This window comes from Emys orbicularis, chromosome 10 (genome assembly GCF_028017835.1).
Source record: "Emys orbicularis isolate rEmyOrb1 chromosome 10, rEmyOrb1.hap1, whole genome shotgun sequence".
Classification (NCBI taxonomy): domain Eukaryota; kingdom Metazoa; phylum Chordata; order Testudines; family Emydidae; genus Emys; species Emys orbicularis.
In genome coordinates this window covers 9,706,930-9,727,716 of record NC_088692.1, presented here as the reverse complement: position 1 = coordinate 9,727,716, position 20,787 = coordinate 9,706,930, and the positions used below count along the sequence as shown (strand labels likewise).

At 48.8% G+C, this 20,787-nt stretch overlaps 1 protein-coding gene across 1 annotated transcript in view; it reads right to left on the bottom strand.

The window, feature by feature from the left end:
- The window catches only part of RADIL (Rap associating with DIL domain), a 61,839-nt gene that overhangs the window by 16,761 nt on the left and 24,291 nt on the right, over window positions 1-20,787 (bottom strand). Inside the window, exons 3-7 of the mRNA XM_065412253.1 lie at window positions 17,766-18,443; window positions 16,044-16,081; window positions 12,149-12,309; window positions 3,727-3,839; window positions 1,275-1,512 (exon numbers count right to left, since the gene is read on the bottom strand). Of these exons, the coding sequence (XP_065268325.1) occupies window positions 1,275-1,512; window positions 3,727-3,839; window positions 12,149-12,309; window positions 16,044-16,081; window positions 17,766-18,443 (1,228 nt within the window). The remainder of the gene's footprint in view (window positions 1-1,274; window positions 1,513-3,726; window positions 3,840-12,148; window positions 12,310-16,043; window positions 16,082-17,765; window positions 18,444-20,787) is intronic.

The window sequence follows — 20,787 nt, the reverse complement described above, 5'->3', positions numbered from 1 at the left end:
AGGGGTGATGTGTTAATTTGGGGGGAGAGCTAACAAAGGCTGAACACATCCAGAGGTGAAAGTAAGCCGGTACGGTCTGGTACAGTGTACTGGGTTGGCTCCCCCAGATCAGCAATTTAAAGGGCCTGGGACTCCTGGCAGTGGCCCTTTAAATCGCCACCCAAGCCCCACTGCTGGAGCTCTGCGGTAGCAGCGGCGGGGCTCCGGCGGTGATTTAAAGGGCCAGGGGCTCCAGGCACCACTACTGCAGCAGAGCCCAGATTTAAAGGGCCTGGGGATTTAAAGGACAGCCTCTTCCAGTGGAGGCCACGCCCCTTCTGGTTGAGGCTCCGCCCCCTACGACTCCGGCGTATCGGTAAGTCTTTAAGTTACTTTCACCCCTGAACACATCCCCATGAACAATGGTATCACAGTGAACATCCAAGGCATTAAGAAGGGGTTAATGGAGCGTTATCGATAAAGGCAGCAGACTCGGGCAAGACAGCAAACATAAAGGCAGAGTCAAGCCAAGGGAGCAGAAGCTAAAACCCGAGTTAAGCTGTTATCTGAGCCAACTATACACCTAGTGAGCAGAGCGCACAGGCTGCGATCCAGGGAGTCCATCAGAGTCAAGGAAGTGAAGTCACAAAGACCTCATTTCTGGGTGTAGCTGAGCCCCACCCCTCACCCAGACTCTAGCTCCCATAGGTTTAATTGGTACTCGCCCGGCAGAGTCCTGCCCCCCCCCCCGCTCTCTCTCACACCCCCACCCCAGTCTTAGCGCTGAAGCAGGGCTCTGAATGATTGAAAGTGACACTTATTCCTAACCACCTCTCTGATGACACCAGTTAAACAAAGGACTCAGTAGTTTAAGTCAAGTTCTAAAGCATCCTTATCCCCTGTAGGAAACAAGTTGGCTGCTTTGCTGTCAGTACCAGTCTGGGGGGGGTCTCTCCCTGGCAGTGGGGCCATACTGATGAATTACGCACGGGGGCTCAATAGCCTAACACGAGTTTAGGTAACAGGGCAGCAAGACTCCTTTGCTGAATGCAGAATTCCAGGTGTGTCCAAGCCCCTCACATCCTAAAACATCCCAACAGATGCTGTAAAATCTCTCCCCACATTTGGCCGATCCTCATCTCATAGCCTGGCTGGCTGCAATACTGGGGCATTTTAAGTCTGTTCCTTTAGTTAATGAATAAACACAAAGAGGTCTTCAAAGCAGACAAGGCCAGTCTTTGGGAACGCCTGCCCCTCCCACAAATGTCTCACTCCCTGGTCCCAAGGTCACTCGCCTTTGTCCATGAGCTGGTTGAAGAGCAGAGTGTTGGAGAAGAAGAAGAGGTAGGCAAACATCTGGGAGGCTATTTCAGGGTGCACTTCATACTGGTGGAGCAGGTCCAGCGTAGCCTGGTAGATCAACACGACTCTGCGTATTTCTTCAGGCAACTGGGATGATGCCCGCCAACCTTCCTGGCCCTCACTCTGGAAGGGGTTACACTCCAGGAGTGCAGGTAGAGATACATACAGAGACTGGAGAGGGAGGAGACAAGAAATACACAAGTCCAGGATTCAAAGCGCTGGAGATTTACTGTGGGAAGCAATTCTGCATTGGCCAGATGGTGACCTAAACAGGTCTTCTGAATCTCTCGTTTCCATGATCCCATAACCAGCTCAAGCCCTGCTGTTCTCAAACAAGGAAGGGCATATTTCTTGCCCCCTCACGGACTAACTCCTTGTGACCTGCAAGCTTGCTCAGCCCTGTCCCTAAGCAATAATTTCACACCATACATGGTGGTCAGTTGGTCTCGGTCTGTTTTGGGGAACAAACGGAATGTGAGATACAAACTACTGTAGATATTAAGTGAAAGGAATGTGCCCGTTCTATGCACCCACATGGTAACTGAAGATCTAATACACATGCTATGAAAAAAAGGCAGAAGACAAAAGCAGTGTCCAATTAGAGACACTTTCCTTTGTGTAAATGAGAAAGGTTGAAAAGCAGTGTCCAATCAGAGCTTTTGCTAGGTATGCAAATGAGACAGGATAAGCATCAACCAATCAGAGAGGGGGAGAGGCTGCTGGAATAGTGGAACAATCTTTCCACAGAGGGGAAAAAAAGAGCTACAAATAGAATCAAGAAGAAAAATAGTCCATTTCCCAGCGAGAGGCCAAGTCTGTAATCACCAGACCTGGCAGGGGGAGCTGGTGGAAAGGCAGCATCATCAGTCGAGTTTAACTTCTTTTTCAATGGAAACAAGTCCCCACCCTGCAGACACAAGCAGCCTTTCTCTGGGCCCACACTGCACACACTGTTCAGCGCTATGTAATGAGCACTCGCAATAAAATTTCACTCCAGGGGCCCAACGGAGCGAGTCCAGAAGGAATATTTCCATCATGTACATGAATCAATTCATTATACCCAGGGCTATTACTGTACCGTAAATCACAAACAAACTGAGGAGAGCTGGACGCACTATCCCAACAACTCTTCCTACTGATCTGTGGGCCACTCATTTCCTCCTGGCTTCCTGTGGCCTGGTCCCTTGTTTCCAAGTCGCTAGCCATGCAGAGAACTGTTCCATCGTAATTTCACACTCTCCTCGGGCTCTGACCATCACTGGGACACTTGAGCCCAGAGGAAAATGAATCCAAAAGTTACAAGGAGGCGTGAGGGAGAATAAGGGTTGGTCGTGAAAGTGACTGTGCAGCCTTAGCTAAGCCATTCACGAATGGGGACACCGTAATGAGCAAATGCCTCCCTAGGAGACAGTGTTACTGTTAATTCTTCAGGGACCTCTCACCTGCCAGAAATTCACTGCGATCAGTTCAAGGTATCCGACATGCAGCTCTCCCCCCTGCCAATCATCTGCTAGGGTGATTATATTGAAACTCGCCCAGTTTGCTATCTAGATTCTTATACAGCGTAGCATCTTTCAAAGATCATGAGGCGCTCACATACTATGGTAATGGGGGGGCTCATGTTAGTAAACAGCATCCAAGCAGCTCATAATCCTTAATGGATTTTATCCTCACACCCACCTGAGAGCTAGGAACGTATCCTCCTCATTTTACAGGGTACATCAAATGCCTCAACTAAGGTCAGGCCGCAAGCCTATGGCTGAGCTGGGAATTTCACCCCGGCCCCTAAGTCCGAGTCTACTGCTCTGTGTCTGTCTTACCTATTTAGACTGCAAGTTCTTTGGGGCAGGGTCTCTCTTTCTTACTACATGTTTGTGCTATGCCTTGCCCAATGGGGCCTTGAGCCTGGCTGAGCACTGTAATAGAAAAAAATAACAGCTAAATAACTTGGGCCATCCAAAAACATCTATGTGGTTTTTAAAAAAAATCAACCTGTTTGATCATTTCTGACCCCTCAAAAAGTCATTTCTGACCTTCTTCAGTGACTCAGGAACGTTAGGGAAAGTCAAATCCCCTGGCACCAGCACTTCTTGCACTGCATCCTAGAGACCAGCGTTTTTTAATACAGAGGAGGCTTGCAGGAACCAGTATATCTGTTAGAACTCAGCAGAAAGAAGAACCTCCTGTCCCAGGACAGGATGGAGAGGGAGGGCAATTTCAGGCACGGGTGCTCAGTTGGGAGACTTCTCCCCTCCCTCTCCCGTCATCCCCCTTTGATTTTCAGTAAGACACCATCAACACAAAGCTCCTCTTCGCCCTTGGCAGCCCTCTGGATTAGGCTGTGCATTAGCGGGAGAGAGGGGGAGGTGTTGGGGGTGCACATACCTTGGAGATATAGTAGACACACTGCTGAAAAGTATACATGATCACTTCCTCTAGGACTGTCATGGCTTCCTCGCTGGCTGTGATGGTTGAAGAGAACAGAGACTCCTTAGAACCTAAAGGACAAAGACAGCAATGGAACGCATCAGAGCAAAGGGCTCCAAACCGGGTCTGTTAGTTTACTAGACGAATTGTCTCTCTGAGGGTCAACTTGTGATGCTGTATTTCATTATGCAAAGTCTACTGACATACACCGAACTGCCATGGGTTTGTTACTGGAAAGGCAGCATGGCTAGTGGTTACAGGGTGGGATTGGGAGCCAGAAGTTTTGGATTCTATTTCTAGCTCTTCCACTGACTCATTGTGTGCCCTTGAGCAAATCAAACAGTGTTGTAGCAGCAATAGTTCCCTACTGGGCGGCATAACTTACACTGCTGTCTCGCGAAGGCTCCCAACAGTGAGGACTATTTCAAAGAGTGGTAGAGGAGCTGGCATGGAGGAGAACTGATGCCTACGTTATTTCTTACAATCACTCTCAAATGGAAAAAAAATCAGGTAGCAGATGCATCCTTGGGACATTCACAAGTATGCACAACGTGCACTACTTTACCTGGCCACTTGATGTCCCCATTGCACTAGTGAAATTAAAGCTGGAGGCGCATTTATCTGGCTTGACTTTGAGAAGCTGGACAGCTCAAGATGGCTCTTTTAAGACAGAGGTTTAGAAAGAGAAGCCATTCCCATCTGAGGCCATTTGGTGCGTATGGTGCTCTCATTTTAGTGGACAGATACCCACATCACAAAAAGCACATTGACACTGTCACCAGTGCTGGCAGTCACAGCAAAAGGCCTGAGGATGAATGCGCAAGACAGAGCTCCTGTTCCCTAGCAGAGATGGTCCACTCCAGATCAGAATGCAGAGCAGACACACTTCCATTGCCCAGCTGAACCCCTCCTGTTTATCCCGAGCTTGAATTGATGGCAGCAGTCTCCAGGGCCGTGACTGCAACCCCCTGAATTCACTCCAATACAGGAGAACTCAGCTGGTTCTCCCTTTTCTTCTCTCATTGTATCATCTTTGCCAGGATCCGCCTGCCCCTTAGTCAGTCTCCAAAGGACACTGCACTGGAGACAATATAAATTCATACTGGTGCCTTCCCTTTCCACAGTGGCTGGGGAGCCATTACAGGATGTCGTGTCAGGAATCGAAAACTCCAACCCTGCAGTCTGCTGGTGCCTTTTCCTGGCTCTCCCTTAAAGACGTGAAACTGCACCTCACTTTCCTTGGTGCATTGTGAGCAGGGAGGGTGTACAGAAATCCAGATCTAATAAAACATGGGGTTGCCATAGCAGTGGCTGTTAAACACATATATGTTGTATTTCTGGGCGCTGATAGGTTGGGGAGGGGAGGGGTAATATTTCCCCTACAGACTAACATTTTTCTTCTAGCAATGCTTCGATTTCAGTCCAGATTTGCAGCCCCGCCAGCCCCATATGCTGAACATTTGTGCAGCTGGATGAAGCGCTTTCCAAATGCAGCTTGTCAGAAAACGTTGCCTTTGGAACAGAAGAGAAGGTCGCGATAGCTTTGCCAAACTAGCCCCACCCCCACGTTCCTTTGATGTGGAATCAGAAAGAGGGAAATTCCATGACATCATCCACCTGACCATTCCCCAAGTCCCATTTGCAGATGGTGAGTGAAGGACTTTTCAGCCACACACACTTTTGCGGCAGTTCAGGGAGGTAAATTGGTGAATTTTTAAGGCTCAGGAAAGTGAGGGGCTAATAAGACTGAATCAACCCATGTGTAATGAAGGCAGGAGCATTGTAAACTTCCACATACAGCGCTGCTTAATGCACCTGAATCCTGGTCTGCAGCCCCACTTGCTATTCCAATAGCAGGACCCCTCACTGCTGTGCCAAGAAACCTTAGTCCCGACCTGCTATTTTAATCCTGATCTATTTGGAACTGAGACTGCTAATCACTCTGGACTCTATAAAGGCTGGCAAATACCTACTCCGGAGCTGGCTGACACCACTCAAACTCATTTCACATGTGACCCGAGGTTGATGCGAACCCAAGTTTCTGAAGTGAAAAGTCAATTTAAAAACATGGCCATAATAAGATTTTCAAATCTGACATGAAAAATAACATTGACGATGCAGAAGGAAACCTTGGTGCTCATCTGTCTCAGGCAATTTAAATTGAAAGGCAAGGTGCTAGGGAATCTGCCAGTGCAGGATTTCAAACCGGAAAATAAGGAGCACAGCCAAACCTAGCCAGTCCATGTTATGAATATTTCTGATCACATGCCGAGAGGTGGGGGTGACTGCAGAGAGGGGTATGGAGACACAAGGGATAGCTCTTCCTGGGACCCATGTGTAGACTATGGATTCCGTGAGGTCCTGAAAGTACTCAGTATTGTGTGATCTCTTTAAGGAAGTCCCCAGTAATACATCTGGTCCTGAGCGACTGTCACCCAAGCTGTCCTCAAGTTGCTCAGCTGTGGTCCAAAGCTTTGTGGGAATAATATTCAATAGGAAGCCAGCCCCGGGTTCGGTAAGTGATCCAGTTGGGCCCTGGTGCTGATTTCTGTGAATCTATTTGTAAGTATTCACCAAACAGTTTCAACAAATAATGTTCAGCCTATGGGCTGGTTCACAAACGGTTTGCTTTGACTACTCTGTAGCCATTATTTGTATTGCCTGACCGGTCATCTAAGTCACATGGGATCAGGAGAGTAACAAAAAAGAAGTAACACATTTTCTGGCACAAGTTTTCAGGCAAATATTAATTAGTGCTACGATTCATGAAGCTTCTGGGATTGGCACACGGCTTCATGAATACCAGGTCATCCAGAGATGCATGGATGGTATGTCCCCACAAAGCTGTGAACTGAACATGGGGCTTTTAGTCACAAAAATATACCCAAATCAGGGTTGTTGGGTTTTGTTTGTTTTGCGGTTTTTTTAAACTATTCAATCTGCTCTAATTATAGGACAGAATTGCTCATACAGCAAGGTCTAAACACCTGCATTTCCCAGGGGTACAATGCTTTCCTCAGACTATTTCATATCACCTGAGTGGAAAAGGTGTTAAAAACATGTGCCAGGAGAAACACCCTCACATGTAGAAAGATGGGGGCCAGCCCAGGGTTTCTCATCCTTCTGCATACCTGGAATCCCCCCATCTCTCACAAAACTCTCCCCCCATGGAGCAATCTGGGAAAGGGGGGCGGTCCTGGCCCCTGGTCTAGATAGCAATGAACGGGAAGGGAAAAGGTGTAGGAAAAAAACCTCTCCTTTTCGTTTGCCAGCCTGTGGGTTCAGTGCGCTCCAATGTACCGGCTAGACTTTGAAAATCAAAAGTATTTCACTTATTCTCAGGCTACGTCTTTTTTATTTTTAAAAATCTTCCCACAGATATTTCCTGAGGGATGTCAAGAGGCCAAAATACTGATTTTAACCTTTCCCTCACCCTCTTGTTTATGTTATTTCTATCCCTCCTCATTCACCAAAACCTGCCCAGGCACAAGATGTATTTATATGACACTACGCTGCTCCCTCCCCCACCCTCCCGGCTGAGCATCAGCCCGTCGAGTCAGGATGGCCCCACTTCAGCCATCCAGCTCAATTCACTTAAACACCTCCTTAAATTTAGCCACAGGCATAAGTTCCATTGATGTCAATGGGGCTTAAGAACGTGCTGAAAGTTAAGCATGTGCCTAAGTGCTTTGCTGAACAGGGCTGGACTTAAACACTCACTTAAGTGCTTTGCTGAAGTAAGGCCTGGAATGGGCAGGGGGTAAATCTCTCTCCCTTACAATGCCCTGGAGTTTTAAGCAAATGTCGCTCACCCCACAAACCCAGAATGCGCCTTCACTTGCATGCTTGCTGCCTTCACTCTTGCACATGCCATGGACTTCACTTTCCCAGAGACCATTCCCACTAAGGGAACAGACCTATTTAAAGAACCCTCTCTCTAGACAGCAACCCAAATCTAGCTGTTCCCACCGATTACAGCCCAGGAGGGAGCAAACGCTACCAGCCAGGGAAGACAAATGTCCCAGAATCCCTCCGGGGATATGAGAGAGGAACGCAGGCAGGTGTTCATCTCAGAGACCCTTCAGCTACTAAATGCCAGCAAAGGAAGGAGAAGATCTGACACTAGGGAGCAGCAGAGGGAGGGGCTGGTGCTATAGAACAGAAGGACAGAGAGTCACAGAACATTGGATTAGCTGCTGCAAGGAGAGCCTGCTTGGATCTGCCCATGGCCAATTTAAGCAGAATTCTCTGTGCATGTTACCCAGCATGTATCTGGGTAATTATCATCCACCTAAGCACAATGACCTAGGGTTCTGAGTGCTGGAGATTTGGCCCAGGAGGTTTTTCTCTCACTCTCCTCCAGTCCTAGTGATCAGCAGCAAATGCCCACCGTCATCTTCCTTGACTTTTCATTCCTTGTAAGCTTGCTGGCACTGTAAATATATTTCACATCTCTCTATCGATAGTCCCCTGCAAGCTGAGCATCACCCATCTCTCTCATCTCTGTAGACTGCACTTATCCATAGTAATACTCCAGTTATGAGACTCATCCAGTAGGGGGTGGGTTTTGCCAGCTACACCATAACTGACACCACTTAGTAATACTTCTAGCACTTGGTTGTTTCCCATGTTCCTGGATAGAACTGGCTGAAAAAAATTGAATTTCCAATTTCTTTTGTCAAAAAACAGGGACAAATTTTTTGCAAGATGTTTTGTGAAAAGCGTTCGTGGTTTTCAGCCAGCCCGACCCCGGCATTTGTGCCCGGACACTTCTGTGCATTCATATGCTTATCCTTCATCTTCGGTTTCAGAACGATCCAGTCTTTCTGCCCAAAGTGCTCTCTCTGCCTTTTCTCAATCAGCATGAAGCCTTCCCAACAATCCCTGCCTGTGTTGGATCCAGGAATGATCAAAGATTTCCCTTAGTGATGTAAAGGCAACCTTATGACCCAATAAGTGGAGATTCCAACTGGAAGAGAAGCCATCCTAAATCTGCGTTTTACCAACAGGGAGAAACTGATCACGACTGTGAGAATAATAAGGAAGCTTCTTGAATTCAGAATAGTAAGGACTGGATTCACAGAACGCAGCTGTACACGGGCATGACTGGGATTCAGGAACGCACACTGTGAGAAATGAAATAGGGTGAAATACTGGCCCCACTGAAGTCAATGAGAGTTTTGCCATTGACTTCAGTGAAGCCACCATCTCACCCCAGCGAGTAAGGCCCAGTCGAAGGAAGTATTGAAACCCAGCAATGCAGACAGCAGCTAGTCACCCTAAAAAACACCACAATTAAGAAGAAAAAGACTGCAGTTCCAGCGAGGCTTCATACAGGGTTGTTCAAAGAGAAGGATACAAAATGACATCGACTGTATTGTGATGGGAAAGTGGAGTGGTGAGCAAAGAAGAAAAGAGAGACCTTTAGGAATGGCCGACTACTAATAAGGGCTGCAAAAATGGAGAGAGAGACTTTTACAAATCTACCCAGGGGGACAGCGTCTGTGCCCATGCCCTGTGTTCTGCGTGTGTGTTGGGGGGGAGGGTACTAGAGACAAAATGGGGCCCGTAATAAATGAGGAAGGAGAGCAAGGGTGGGATTTTCAAAATCACTCTGTGTTAGCCTAGCTCAGTGGTTCTCAACCAGGGTACGTGTATCCCTGGGGGTACGCAGAGGTCTTCCAGGGGGTACATCAACTCATCTAGATATTTGCCTAGTTTTACAACGGGCTACATAAAAAGCTCTAGCAAAGTCAGTACAAACTAAATTTCATACAGACAATGACTTGTTTATACTGCTCTGTATATTGTACACTGAAGTATAAGTACAATATTTATATTCCAATTGATTTATTTTATAATTGTATGGTAAAAATGAGGAAGTCAGCAATTGTTCCGTACTAGCGGGCTGTGACACTTTTGTATTTTTATGTCTGATTTTTCTAAGCAAGTAGTTTTTAAGTGAGGTGAAACTTGGGGGTACGCAAGACAAATCAGACTCCTGACAGGAGGACAGTAGTCTGGAAAGGTTCAGAGCCACTGGCCTAGCTCTCTCCCATTGCAGTCTGTGGGAGCTTTGCCATTGACAGCAGTGGGAGCAGAGTTGGGCCGACACTGAGTGCTTTTGACAAATCTCCCTTTAAATTAACACAGACTCAACAATGGTGAGAAACGAAAAGAAAATAGTTTGGGACAACTGGGAAGCCCTTATCCAAACAGTGAGGAACAGCAGGGGTGGGCATACTCAGACCGATGGTGGGGAAGCCACCAGGCCGCAAGAAAACCCAGAGAAAGATTCAAGGAAAAGATAAAGACCTAATTAGTTTCAGGATCCTCTCTTGACATCGTACTGAGCCCTGCAATGGATGAACTGAACCCCAACTCCTGGGGTTTATCATCTCACTTTCCCAGCAGCTGCTCATGTGCGCCCTGCACTTTGTGAGGGCTGCAGTATTTATAGCCTACAAGCACATTTTTTAGAGCGCTCACTGATTAAGAATGCACCCGCTGTCCCACCCTCCCACCCACACATTGGTCTTTACATCTTGTATCAGCATGGGAACCAAGATAGCATAGGACATGGAGAGCATCCAGCACTCAGCTGGTTTGGCTCTTGAGTGCTTTGCTCCCTCTCCCTCCGAGGGGAATGAGAAAATGAGGCCATGCTGAGAGTGAAGCCCGGCTAATCCCCTCACTGTATTAGACTCCCTGCGGCTGCAAGCTGTCACCACTCATTTGATAAGGGGGATTATTTCCCTCCCAAGTGTTCACAGGGCTGGAGGACTTAGCTTAGCAGCCCTGAGGGCTAGTGGTGCTTCCAGAGGCACCGGTAATACTGAGCAACACTGCTAACCAGGTAGCCGGTCTGGTCTGCGATCTAATGGATTCACTTCACAGGCTGGAGTGAGAGGTGAGGCTGCAGAATGCAGAGCAAGGGCTGGCAGCCAGGCAGGGGTTTCCAACTGTGGCCTGGAGGACTGGGCGGCCTGCAGAATACTCCCAGAGCCTCCTCCTTACTGATCTTGCATCCCTTTCCTCTTATCTCAGTGGCCAGGACTAAGGGTTCAGGGAAAGGACCTTGTTACCTACCTCAGGTATCAACACATAGATACCAGTCCATTCTTGGTGACAGAAGTCATGGTGACCCCTTGGTTGCAATGGGATCCATGCCCCAAAATCATATCCATTCATGGCTTCAAAAGGCTACATGCAAGAGCTCATCATTGCGCAAGCCCCTTCTGACAAGGTGGCTGAAACCCAGTAGGGCCAAGTGAGTTCCCTGGACTCAAAGGCAGGTGGCTTGATACCCCATGAAGATATAAGGGAGAAGGGAGTAGTCCTCCAGTGAAAGAGGATCTAGGGCGTGAGCTGAGCAATCCTGAGGGAGGAACCCTGGGAGCAGCTAAACCTGGGAGAAAGTTTGATCTGAGTTTTATCATCTCATTAATAAACCAAAATCCCAGGAAAGAGTTCAGTTTTGACTCTACACAATGGGGGGGGACTTTGTTTTCGAGCCAGTTGGGAAAGGCACTTGCTTAACACTAACTAACTACTAATACTAACTATACTAAGAAGTAAACAACTATATACAATGGACACTGCAAAGGCGCTTGCCAAGGCAAGACCTATGGGATGTTCCAGCTAACCATCACCGGCGGTAAGAAGGGGCTGGCGGGTCGGCAGGGCTCTATATTGAGCGCCATGAAGGCGTGACTCCCGGGGGTGCCCAGGCCAACCCGATGGATGCTGCTAGGGGGAAAATCTTCCAGTTGCCGTGCCCACACACACCCCTGATTGGAATGGACATGAACAAGCATTCGAAGAATAACCTCCTTTTCACGTCTGTTTAAAAGGGACTCTTGAGACACACAAAAGCCCTGATTTTAAGACTGACTTCAATCCAGCCTCCTTTTTTACCTTTGCACCTGCAGTTTCACAGGTAAGCAATTCTGCCCTCAGGATTGAGTAATGGGGAGCAGAGTGAGCAGATCCCAGCAGGACATTCAAGTGTCCACGTGCTATGGCTGCCTTGGCTCAATCTCCAGCGGACGTGCCACAAAAGGCACCACAGTTTATCCTTCAAGAACCTGCTCAGGAGACGTCCCAGAGAGCTGGTGGGGTCATGAGCACTGTGGGTGAAGTTCCCTTACTTTCCACAAACCCCAATACTATCGAAGGGCATATCTGGGATAAGGAGGCAACATGGTGGTCTCGGAAGTCAGGATGGAAGTACCTTGCTGGAGCAGCAAGGGAGGAAAACACCAGCAAACCAGCTTGGTGCTACAGTGCCCCCTTTGCCTGACATGTCGCACAGTGGGCATACGGCTGGGGACGTTTTGTATTGGGGAGGCATATCGGTATAAAGAAGCAGGAGTCCTACCCTTGACATCCAGCTCCTCCTCCAGGCTCTGGATGTAGGTGGGGGATTTCTGTTGGATAAAGTACAGGAGCTCGATGGAGTTGGACATCCAGAAGAGAATGTGCTGCAGGTCCGGGACCAGGTCTGTGACGGTGAAGCGGGACAGGGATCCAGGATCCTGACTGGTGAGACAGAGAAGGCAAGAGGAGCGTTTCAGACTCCAGTCAGGACAAAGCTGGTTGCAGTTGCAGTCTCTCTGTGTGCACGAAGCCCCTGGCTACGGGAAAGGCTTGTGCCCCTCTCAGAGGCTGGCGATGCAGGATAGTCCCAGTGGGCATGAACAATGCAGTAATGGATACACCGGCAGCACAGACAACACTCCAGTATTTTATACTCTCCTGCGACGGCATCGACACACTTTTCCCCGACACACTCCGAAGTTTCAGAATGAGTACGGTCACAGACTATTGCCAGCACAAGAGTAATGGTCTTAGAAAGCAAACCCAAACCAAACCCAGCAGCTGGCTTCCCCTGGGGAGTTACGGATGTGCTGTGAAACTATTCTGCAAATTGGCAATGGGATTCCTGTTTCCCGGGCAGTGGAAACGCCACAGCCCAGCACCCCAGAGACCAAATGCTGGAGCTCGGTGATTTGCTAACCATCCTGAGAACCTCCGACCTGCTGATTTACAGTCAGGTGCTGAGCACCTCCTGAGAAACGCTGAGCAACCTCAATCGGAGCTGAAGGTGCCGAGTGTTTCCCGGGCTCTTAGGAATTAACAACAACGCTAATGGTGGTCACATGATTCCTTCTCCCCTGGTCATGCGGTACGGTGCAGTGGCAGCCAACAGTGGGATACAGGGGCTTGTATCAAACGAGGAGAAAAGTGATGGGTCAAAAATCAAGCCTGGAGCAGCCGGCACTCCAACAGGGTCGTCAAGACTGGGCAAGATTCTCGGAAGCGACGGGGGGAAATGTCAGCTGCCCAACCTGAGACTCGTGAGAACCTGCCCTCTGAAAACCAGCCCCCTTTTAAGGTGTCTCACATTAGGCACCTACAAATCACTCTTGAAAGTCTTCCCCAGAGCCCTGCCCTATTAACAGCAGCCCCCAACCCCCAGGCTGGAGAGCCCAAGTGCACTAAAGCAGCATTGAAACCGAAAAAGACTTTCTGCAAAAATGCTCTTGACAAAGGCAAAGTTTTGGATCAAATGTTTGTTTTAGCACTTTGGCCTGATGCGAAAGGCGCTGAGTCAATGGGAACTGAAAGCACTCAGCTCCTCTCAGGATCAAGCCCTTTATATAGCACTGCAAATGCTGAGGAGACTGTTTTCAACCATCCGGGATTTTGCCTGTGAATTTAGTGCTGATGACTGGCTCTCAATCCAGAGGCTGAGTACCGTACAGAGAGCAGTAACCCTCTTGAGTTAACCGAGGGCTTATAAAAAAAATTTTTTTAAAGCATCTGGAAAATTTCTTAACTAGCGAAACGCTTTTCATGCTATGATCACTCAAAAAATGGTTGGATGGGATTTCTGATAACTTTATAAAACAAGCTCACTTTAGAACAACCATGAAGAATTTCAGCCTCAAAAGATATTTTTCTGAGGAATGTTTTAAGCCAGTCAAAAATAGGGACTTTGGGCAAAAAGGCTTCATTGCTAGCCACATTTATAGGATTGCTCGCACAACACAATAATGAACCGACACCTGTACACAGCCCCGAACGGAAGAAGCTGAACTATATGGCTGTAACAGATGGATAGGCTTATCTTTACCACACTGTGATTTACCATACCCCCCATGAAATTCCTTAGCACCAAGTCATCTGGCTGCCCCGTAGTTCACCCCTGGATTTTACAGCTTCACTCTATGTGGCTATTACCCTTTGCAGGAGGTAGTTCTACCCAAGGTTCCTGCTCACGCCTATTATGGCTAATTTTAAAATGACACTCCCCAAATCTGAGACGTACACAGGGCCAAGGTCTTCTAAAGAGACTAGTGACTTGGGACCTCAGTTTTTGGGATGCCCAACTGTGAGACACCTGAAAAGGGTCTGGATTTTCAGAAAGTGCAGAGTACTCACCTCTGAAAACCAGGCTCCTTTAGAGTGTCTCAAGCTGGGCACCCAAAGGAATAGCCATTTTTGAAGATCTCGCATTTAATATGAAGAAATCAAAGAATATCAACCTTAGTTTGAAGAGCGTGTGGCTGGGCTTCCCAGCTGCGGGTGATAGCTGGCACTGCTGGCACAAACGGCGAGACTGCAAGTGTGCAAGAGGTAAACACGCAGCAGCACAACATCACACAAGAGGGGAAACGCAGCACTCTTCTGATGTTCGGAAAATAGTGTAAGGAAAAGTAGGCCAATGCCAGGCCTCTGGGGGACGTACTGGGGTTGGATCCAGCATAAACACAGGAAGGAGTGAGGCAATGAACCCATTCAGGGCTGTGGAATGTATGCATCCACCTGCATGCATCCACCTGCAGTCCACATGCATGTAAACCCTGACTGTCAAGGAATCACATCACTTCAGGAAATGCATGTGTAGGGTCCCGTATAAAAGTGTGTCATGAGGGCTAACATGCAGCATAGCCCACTAGCTAGGGGAGAGGACTAGGACTCAGGAAACTACAGTTCAATTCCCAGTTCTACCATTGACTTGGTAAGAGACCTTGGCTGAAGTCACTTTAGCGCTCTGTACCTGTTTCCCCTCCTTCCCTTTGTCTATTTAAACTCTTTGGGGGACTGTCACTACATTAAGCACAACAAAACCCCCAAGGTATTGCTGTAAAACAATGAAAGGAAAATCTCTATTTGCTCCCCATCTATCTGTGCTTTAAGGGCCTAAATCTTTTTAAATGGCCTCCAGTTCTGCTGGCACAAATGCTAGCACTCTACTATCAAAGGGCATGTCTGCACTTTGAACTATGGGTATGATTCCAAGTGAGAGGAGACATACTGGTGCTAGCTCTGATCGAGCTGGTGTGCTAAAAACAGAGCATAGCCTCGGTAGCTCAAGGGATGAGCTGCCCCAAGTACACACCCAGCATCTCTGATGGGCGTGCACTTTGGGCAGCTAGCCCCCCCGTGCTGCTGACGCTGCTATGGCTACACTCTATTTTTAGCATGCTCACTCGGTGAGAGCTAGTACGAGTATGTCTCCTTGAGCTGGGAATCTCGGCCCCAGCTCCAAGTGCAGATGTGCTCTGACTGCCAGCATCTGCAACTATCTGCTGGTGGGAAAATGCAACTGCAAAATCAGACGCTGGGCTAAGGCTGCCTTTCATTGCTCTTTACATCACTCGGGCATTTGGTTTTTTTCCAGGGGTGAGGATGTGGTGAGGCCAGCAGGTACCTCTGCTAGCCATCTCCTGGCCACAGTACAGCAATGCCTTCTATCTACCCTTATAAAGGGCACGGACAGCAGGGGTGCTAAAAGCTTTATGTCCTTGCTTCAGCAAGGTCGTGAGTCGAGCTGTGTGAAGTTTTGAAACAGCAAGTCATTGCAAATAAAAAAATATATAAAACGTTTGAGTTTTCTCAAATTTTTTGTTTGTTTTTCTAAACGAACCATTCGCCCAAACGGACATGAATTCACAAAATGTTCCTGTGTCGCTGAATTTGCATTTTTCGCCAAAAAAAAAGTTGTGTGTAAAAAAATGTCGCCCAGCTCTGGTGGTGAACCAGGCAAGAAGCCCCCACCTAAATTAGACATTAGCAGAAGCACCTTGCTGAATCGGGGCCTGTATATTAACAATGCTGCCTTGGCCTAGTGCTCTTTACAGAACTTCCCTCTTGGTCATTCCGAAGGCAATTTCTCTCCCTGTAGGTGCAGCTCTTTCGCTATTCATAAGAGGAAGCAGGAGTGGGGCAGGAGGAAGGCAGAGAGAGTAAAGACGGGTGATACTTACTGCTGGGACTGCTTCTCGGCCAGCTCTTTCGTTTTCTCCTAGGATAATGGGGGGGGAAACATAAGTCAATATGAGATAACCATAATGCAGAGAGAGACAGGGACGCGCACACACACACAAACACCCAGGGGAAACAGTACTATCTGCTACAGGAGCTTGGGATAGTTTTGTCAGGGACACTGAGTGGGCTGGCTATTCTGCGCTTTATTGGAAGGCAGAGCAAAACTTTGGTGCCTTTTTTTTTCCTTGTGCCAAAAACTATATTTAAAATGCCTACTGGAGACTTGCTCCATCTCTAATGCACCTTCTAGCAACTGCAGCTGTTCTGCATAGACAGTTAAACGAAAGGAAATGACGCACAGATGCTATGGCGACAAGCACGCTCGATTTGCTAATATAATTACAATATGTGTTGCAAGTGCACAAAAAGGAATGGGGCGGGAAGGAACCAGGGAGCCTGGAACTATGCAATTGCCTAGAATATAATTACGCAGATATATCCGTATTGTGTGTTACATTGTACAATATGCAGGTGCTTATTTCAGAGTAAGTTGCCCACTGGGATTCCTGTGTATGTCTCACTGTGCCCACCAGAATGATTGTTATTTCAGTTCCGATGTGCGGCACACCACTAAGGTTTTATTTACATGAACGCTTCCCCCTGAAGTTCCCCACCGTTGCTACCACCGAGGCAGCTGCACCTGTATTAGACAGGCTACTGCCATTCTAATTACCGTGTTTTCCTAAACTTGCTCCGAGCAGGGCTACTCTGCTTAAAATGCTGGTGGCTGCCTGCAGCCTCACCTGGGTAGCAATGGTGAGAAACAAAGTCTGGTGTAAACGAGGCCAGAGTGGCACCACGCGCTGCAGGAGAACGAGGTGATCTCTAACAGGGAGGAAACGTACAAACCCTGATTCCACAAGTGCATTTCCTCCACTCACGCTCCCTGACAGTGAGGCAGCAACATGGAGGGTTGTGATGTACGGTAGCTGGCATTCCTGCCCCGTGACCAGGCAAACGGCTAACAATGACTCCGGCCTGCAGTGATCTATAAACCCAGACCTCTCCCATACGGCAGCAGCAGTCCAAAACCCTTCCCATAGGCCTCCAGTCTGTGCTTCCAAGGCCATTGGCTGCGAAAGGAGGGGTGGTACTGAGCAAGGCTAGGGGCTACCCCTCTTCCTAGGGGTTGAACATCAAACATTTAACAGGGGTTTGGCCTTTCCTTGCACCTTCTGACCACATCAATCAACACCAAGCAGCCCCTTCAGCCCAAGCCCCTGGGATCTCTCAAACCGCTATGGCGAGGGAGGGGACAAGACCTCGGATTGATGGACAGGGTTGGCTCCTCATCAACAGACCCTCGCAAGATAGTTCAAGGCCTGCAAGCCTCTACGAATTACATGGGGATCTACAGTGCGCCTCAGGGCTGCCACCCTCTTTAATCCAGCCTGGGCAGACATCCAGGCAGAGCCTCCCAAGCGGGGACTTAGTGTCTGTGGGCTGCACAGCTGGGTGACAGGGAAGGACGGTGGTGATTTGGTAAGCGCAGCCCTTGGGCCCCCGGAGCCACCAATGTGGTCCTTGGATGGGCAAAGTTTGAATGCCCCACCCTAGGTTTCGAGTTCACAGGAGGTGTTATTCGGAGACCCTACAGCACCTGCTGCATCCCCGGCACTACTCCCTGTCCCCGACTCCCCTAGGAAAGTTCACAGACTGACCCACACTGTCCTCTGAATCATCTTGGCTGACTTGAGCAGCAGCTGGCCGAAGTCGCCCGGCTCGAAGCTGGTGGCAGAGTGCTGGATGCAGAGGCACAACAGGAAGGCCGGTGTCAACTTGTGATCGTCACCCCCAGGCTCGATCAAGGTCATGATCCTTCTCACCAGCACGTCCTCAGCAGCTCTCTCGAACTCCAGCTGCAGCCTCTTCCTGGCTGATCTTTGGCCTGAGGCGGGGGAAGGCCCGTGCTTCTTGGAGGAGGGGCCCCTCTCCTTGAGCTGGCTGCCACACATCTTACAGACCACGGGTGCCTCAGGGTCCGAGGCGCGATGCATAGATTTCAGCCTCATCAGCGTCTGCGCAGGCAGTGGCTGGGCCCTCGTGGGGTCCTTGTAGAGAAGCAGGTAGTAAAGCCCCAAGGACAGGAGGTCTCCGTGGTGCAGCACGATCGTCTTTACCACTTCGGAGAAGTTGACGGACACACTGGCTCCCGGGATGAGCTCAAGGATCAGCTTCTCCTCTGAACGGTGTCGGGAGCGGCTCGACAGCTTGAGCCTCCTGATGGTGCAGTGAAGGGGCAGGATGTCCGGGGCGAAGAGGCTGATGCTGGGTTTGCTGGACTGAGTCCTGTGGCCCACTGTGTGCTGCTCGCGGTTCAGCAGGTAAACCAAGCTATCCTAGAATGCAAGCATGAAAACAGGTAGCAAAGCAGGCACGACCCCCGAGCAGCTGCACAAGTGCCTTGATCTGACAGGATGTAAAGCCATAAGTCTAGCCTTCCCTCTCTGGTCACTCGCTCTGGTATCTTGACTCATCAGTGCCGGTGGCCTCTTGCAGTTCCCTGGGTGCCCACAGCACACATCTTTGCACTGCAGTACTATTTTTTATTCCAAACACCGCAGTGCTTTCCCCAAATTATAACTTGAGTTGGCGTGGCAGTGACTCATGCTGCAGAAGAGGCATGCTACAAGAGACAGGACTCGGAGCAATTAGCATGCAATGGCTCAATTTCCACTGCAATTGCTATGTAACTCTACTGTGCCTATCGCCTCGATACATGTACCTGCTAATACATTTGGTACCGTTACACAAGTAACTGAGCAACCTGCATCCATCCCACTTGACTACAGCTGGGGAGGAAGGTTATATAATTCTTCGGAAATTGGATAGCTACTCCAGTATAATGAGTGCCAATAATTAACATCAAAGATTAGCAGCGCCTTTTGGGTATATGGATGCAGAATGAGTGAACTACTGTTCCCAGGATGCATTGCAAAGGGAGCAAACAGCTGGAGATCTGCTGACCTGCCCCAAGATATCTGGTATCATCTGCTAGTTTGCAAACAGTAAGAGGCATTCACTTCATTGACTCTTACCACTTCTACGGGACTAACAGAGCATGCAGTCATACACATCAACCCTCCAGATACAGTTGGTCAACTCTCAGGATGGTTCTGGCCATCAGCACACTCTCACGTTAACTCAAATGAGTTCATGTATCACTAATCACTGCTCTATAAAATCACTGTTCAGTGTGACTCCATAACCGGAACAGGGACATTCTGGAACTCAGACATAAATGGAGTGTCCCTCTCTCCAAGGTCAAGATCAGTGGGTTTCGCTTGCTCTTTGTAGCACTTTTTTCTTTCCCACCTTCCACTCTCATTTCTCTTCTCAGACTACAGAAAGGGGCAGCAGCTAAGACAAAATCACATAGGACCTAAGTCTGCCCTCATTTACACAAGTGCATCTGTCACTGACTTCCATGTGTGAGGACAGAGCAGGACCCATTCTCTCTTGCACTGGCAGTGGGATCTAGTGGTCAGAACTGGGGATAGGGAACCAGAACACCAAGGCTCTGTTCCTGACTTTTCCACTCACTTGCTCTGCAACAAGGGGCAGCTCACTTAACTACTCAGTGCCTCAGTTTCCCTATCTGTAAAATGGGGATAACAAGAGTTGTTGTTCTAGAGGCTCGCAGTGCACCCTATAGTAAGCAGAGGTAGCACAATACCAGTTGGCAAGGACTATAAGATCTGTGTTACAACAGAACAGAACACGAAATCTTAGCAAACTCTGGCATTCAACCCTTGACAAAACAGTTAGTAGGTCAGTAGCCGGAAGACGAGTGCTACTCGCTGCCAGTACTCAAAGTGCATGCTGGGTTTGGGGAGTGGTTGAAATTTCCCACATGACCCACCTACGTATCACCTTTGAGGGGTGTTAAATTGGCACAGACGATGACAGAGCAGCTTCAGAGGTAACACCCCATGGAAGCGAATGGAGGCAGCTTGGAGCTCTCGGTCATTGCAGGCTGCCTGGCTGCAGACTCAGGCAGACGGCACTGCGTGGGCCAACAGTAGGAAGGTTTTCGTCACACGCATGAAGGCTTTTTTAAAAAAATCATACAATCTTAAATTCTGCAAGGAAAGTCCCCTGGCGAGTGCCTTTGCCAAGCCCCAGTGGTATTTATTATGCTGCCCTACGGCACACTATACAGTGCAGCGGCTTTGCACTGCATTCACCTTAGTGCTTTAGGGGACATTCCCAAAGGGAAACCCAGCATATTCTAGGTAGACCTTAATGTCAGGCTGCCTGTGCCCACTCCACCCTTATTCCTGGGCTCTGATGCAAGCAGGACTTGGCTGACCTGAGCAGCTGACGCTCACGCCTGTCCCTGTCTGCTCTAAACCGCAGGTTTCGCCAGGGCTCCAAAGAGACGCAACTTGGACAATGCTCCAAACAAGCAGGTGCCCTTGCAGCAAAGTCAAGAGACAAGACATCTGCTTAAATATTGTTTGAGAAAACTCAACTCTCTCTCCAAACCCCCGGCAGGGGCAAGCCACAACGGCAGTCAGCCTGAGTGGCTCTCGGGGTTACTAGCAGAAGCTAGTTCTTTCCCTCAGCATCTCTGTGCCAGGATCCCCCTTCCCTTGGGGCAGGGGATGTAGCAGCCCACTCTCCGAGCATGTCTCTGGACTCCAGGAGAGTAGCAAATGCCACGCCATAAAGCATCTCAGT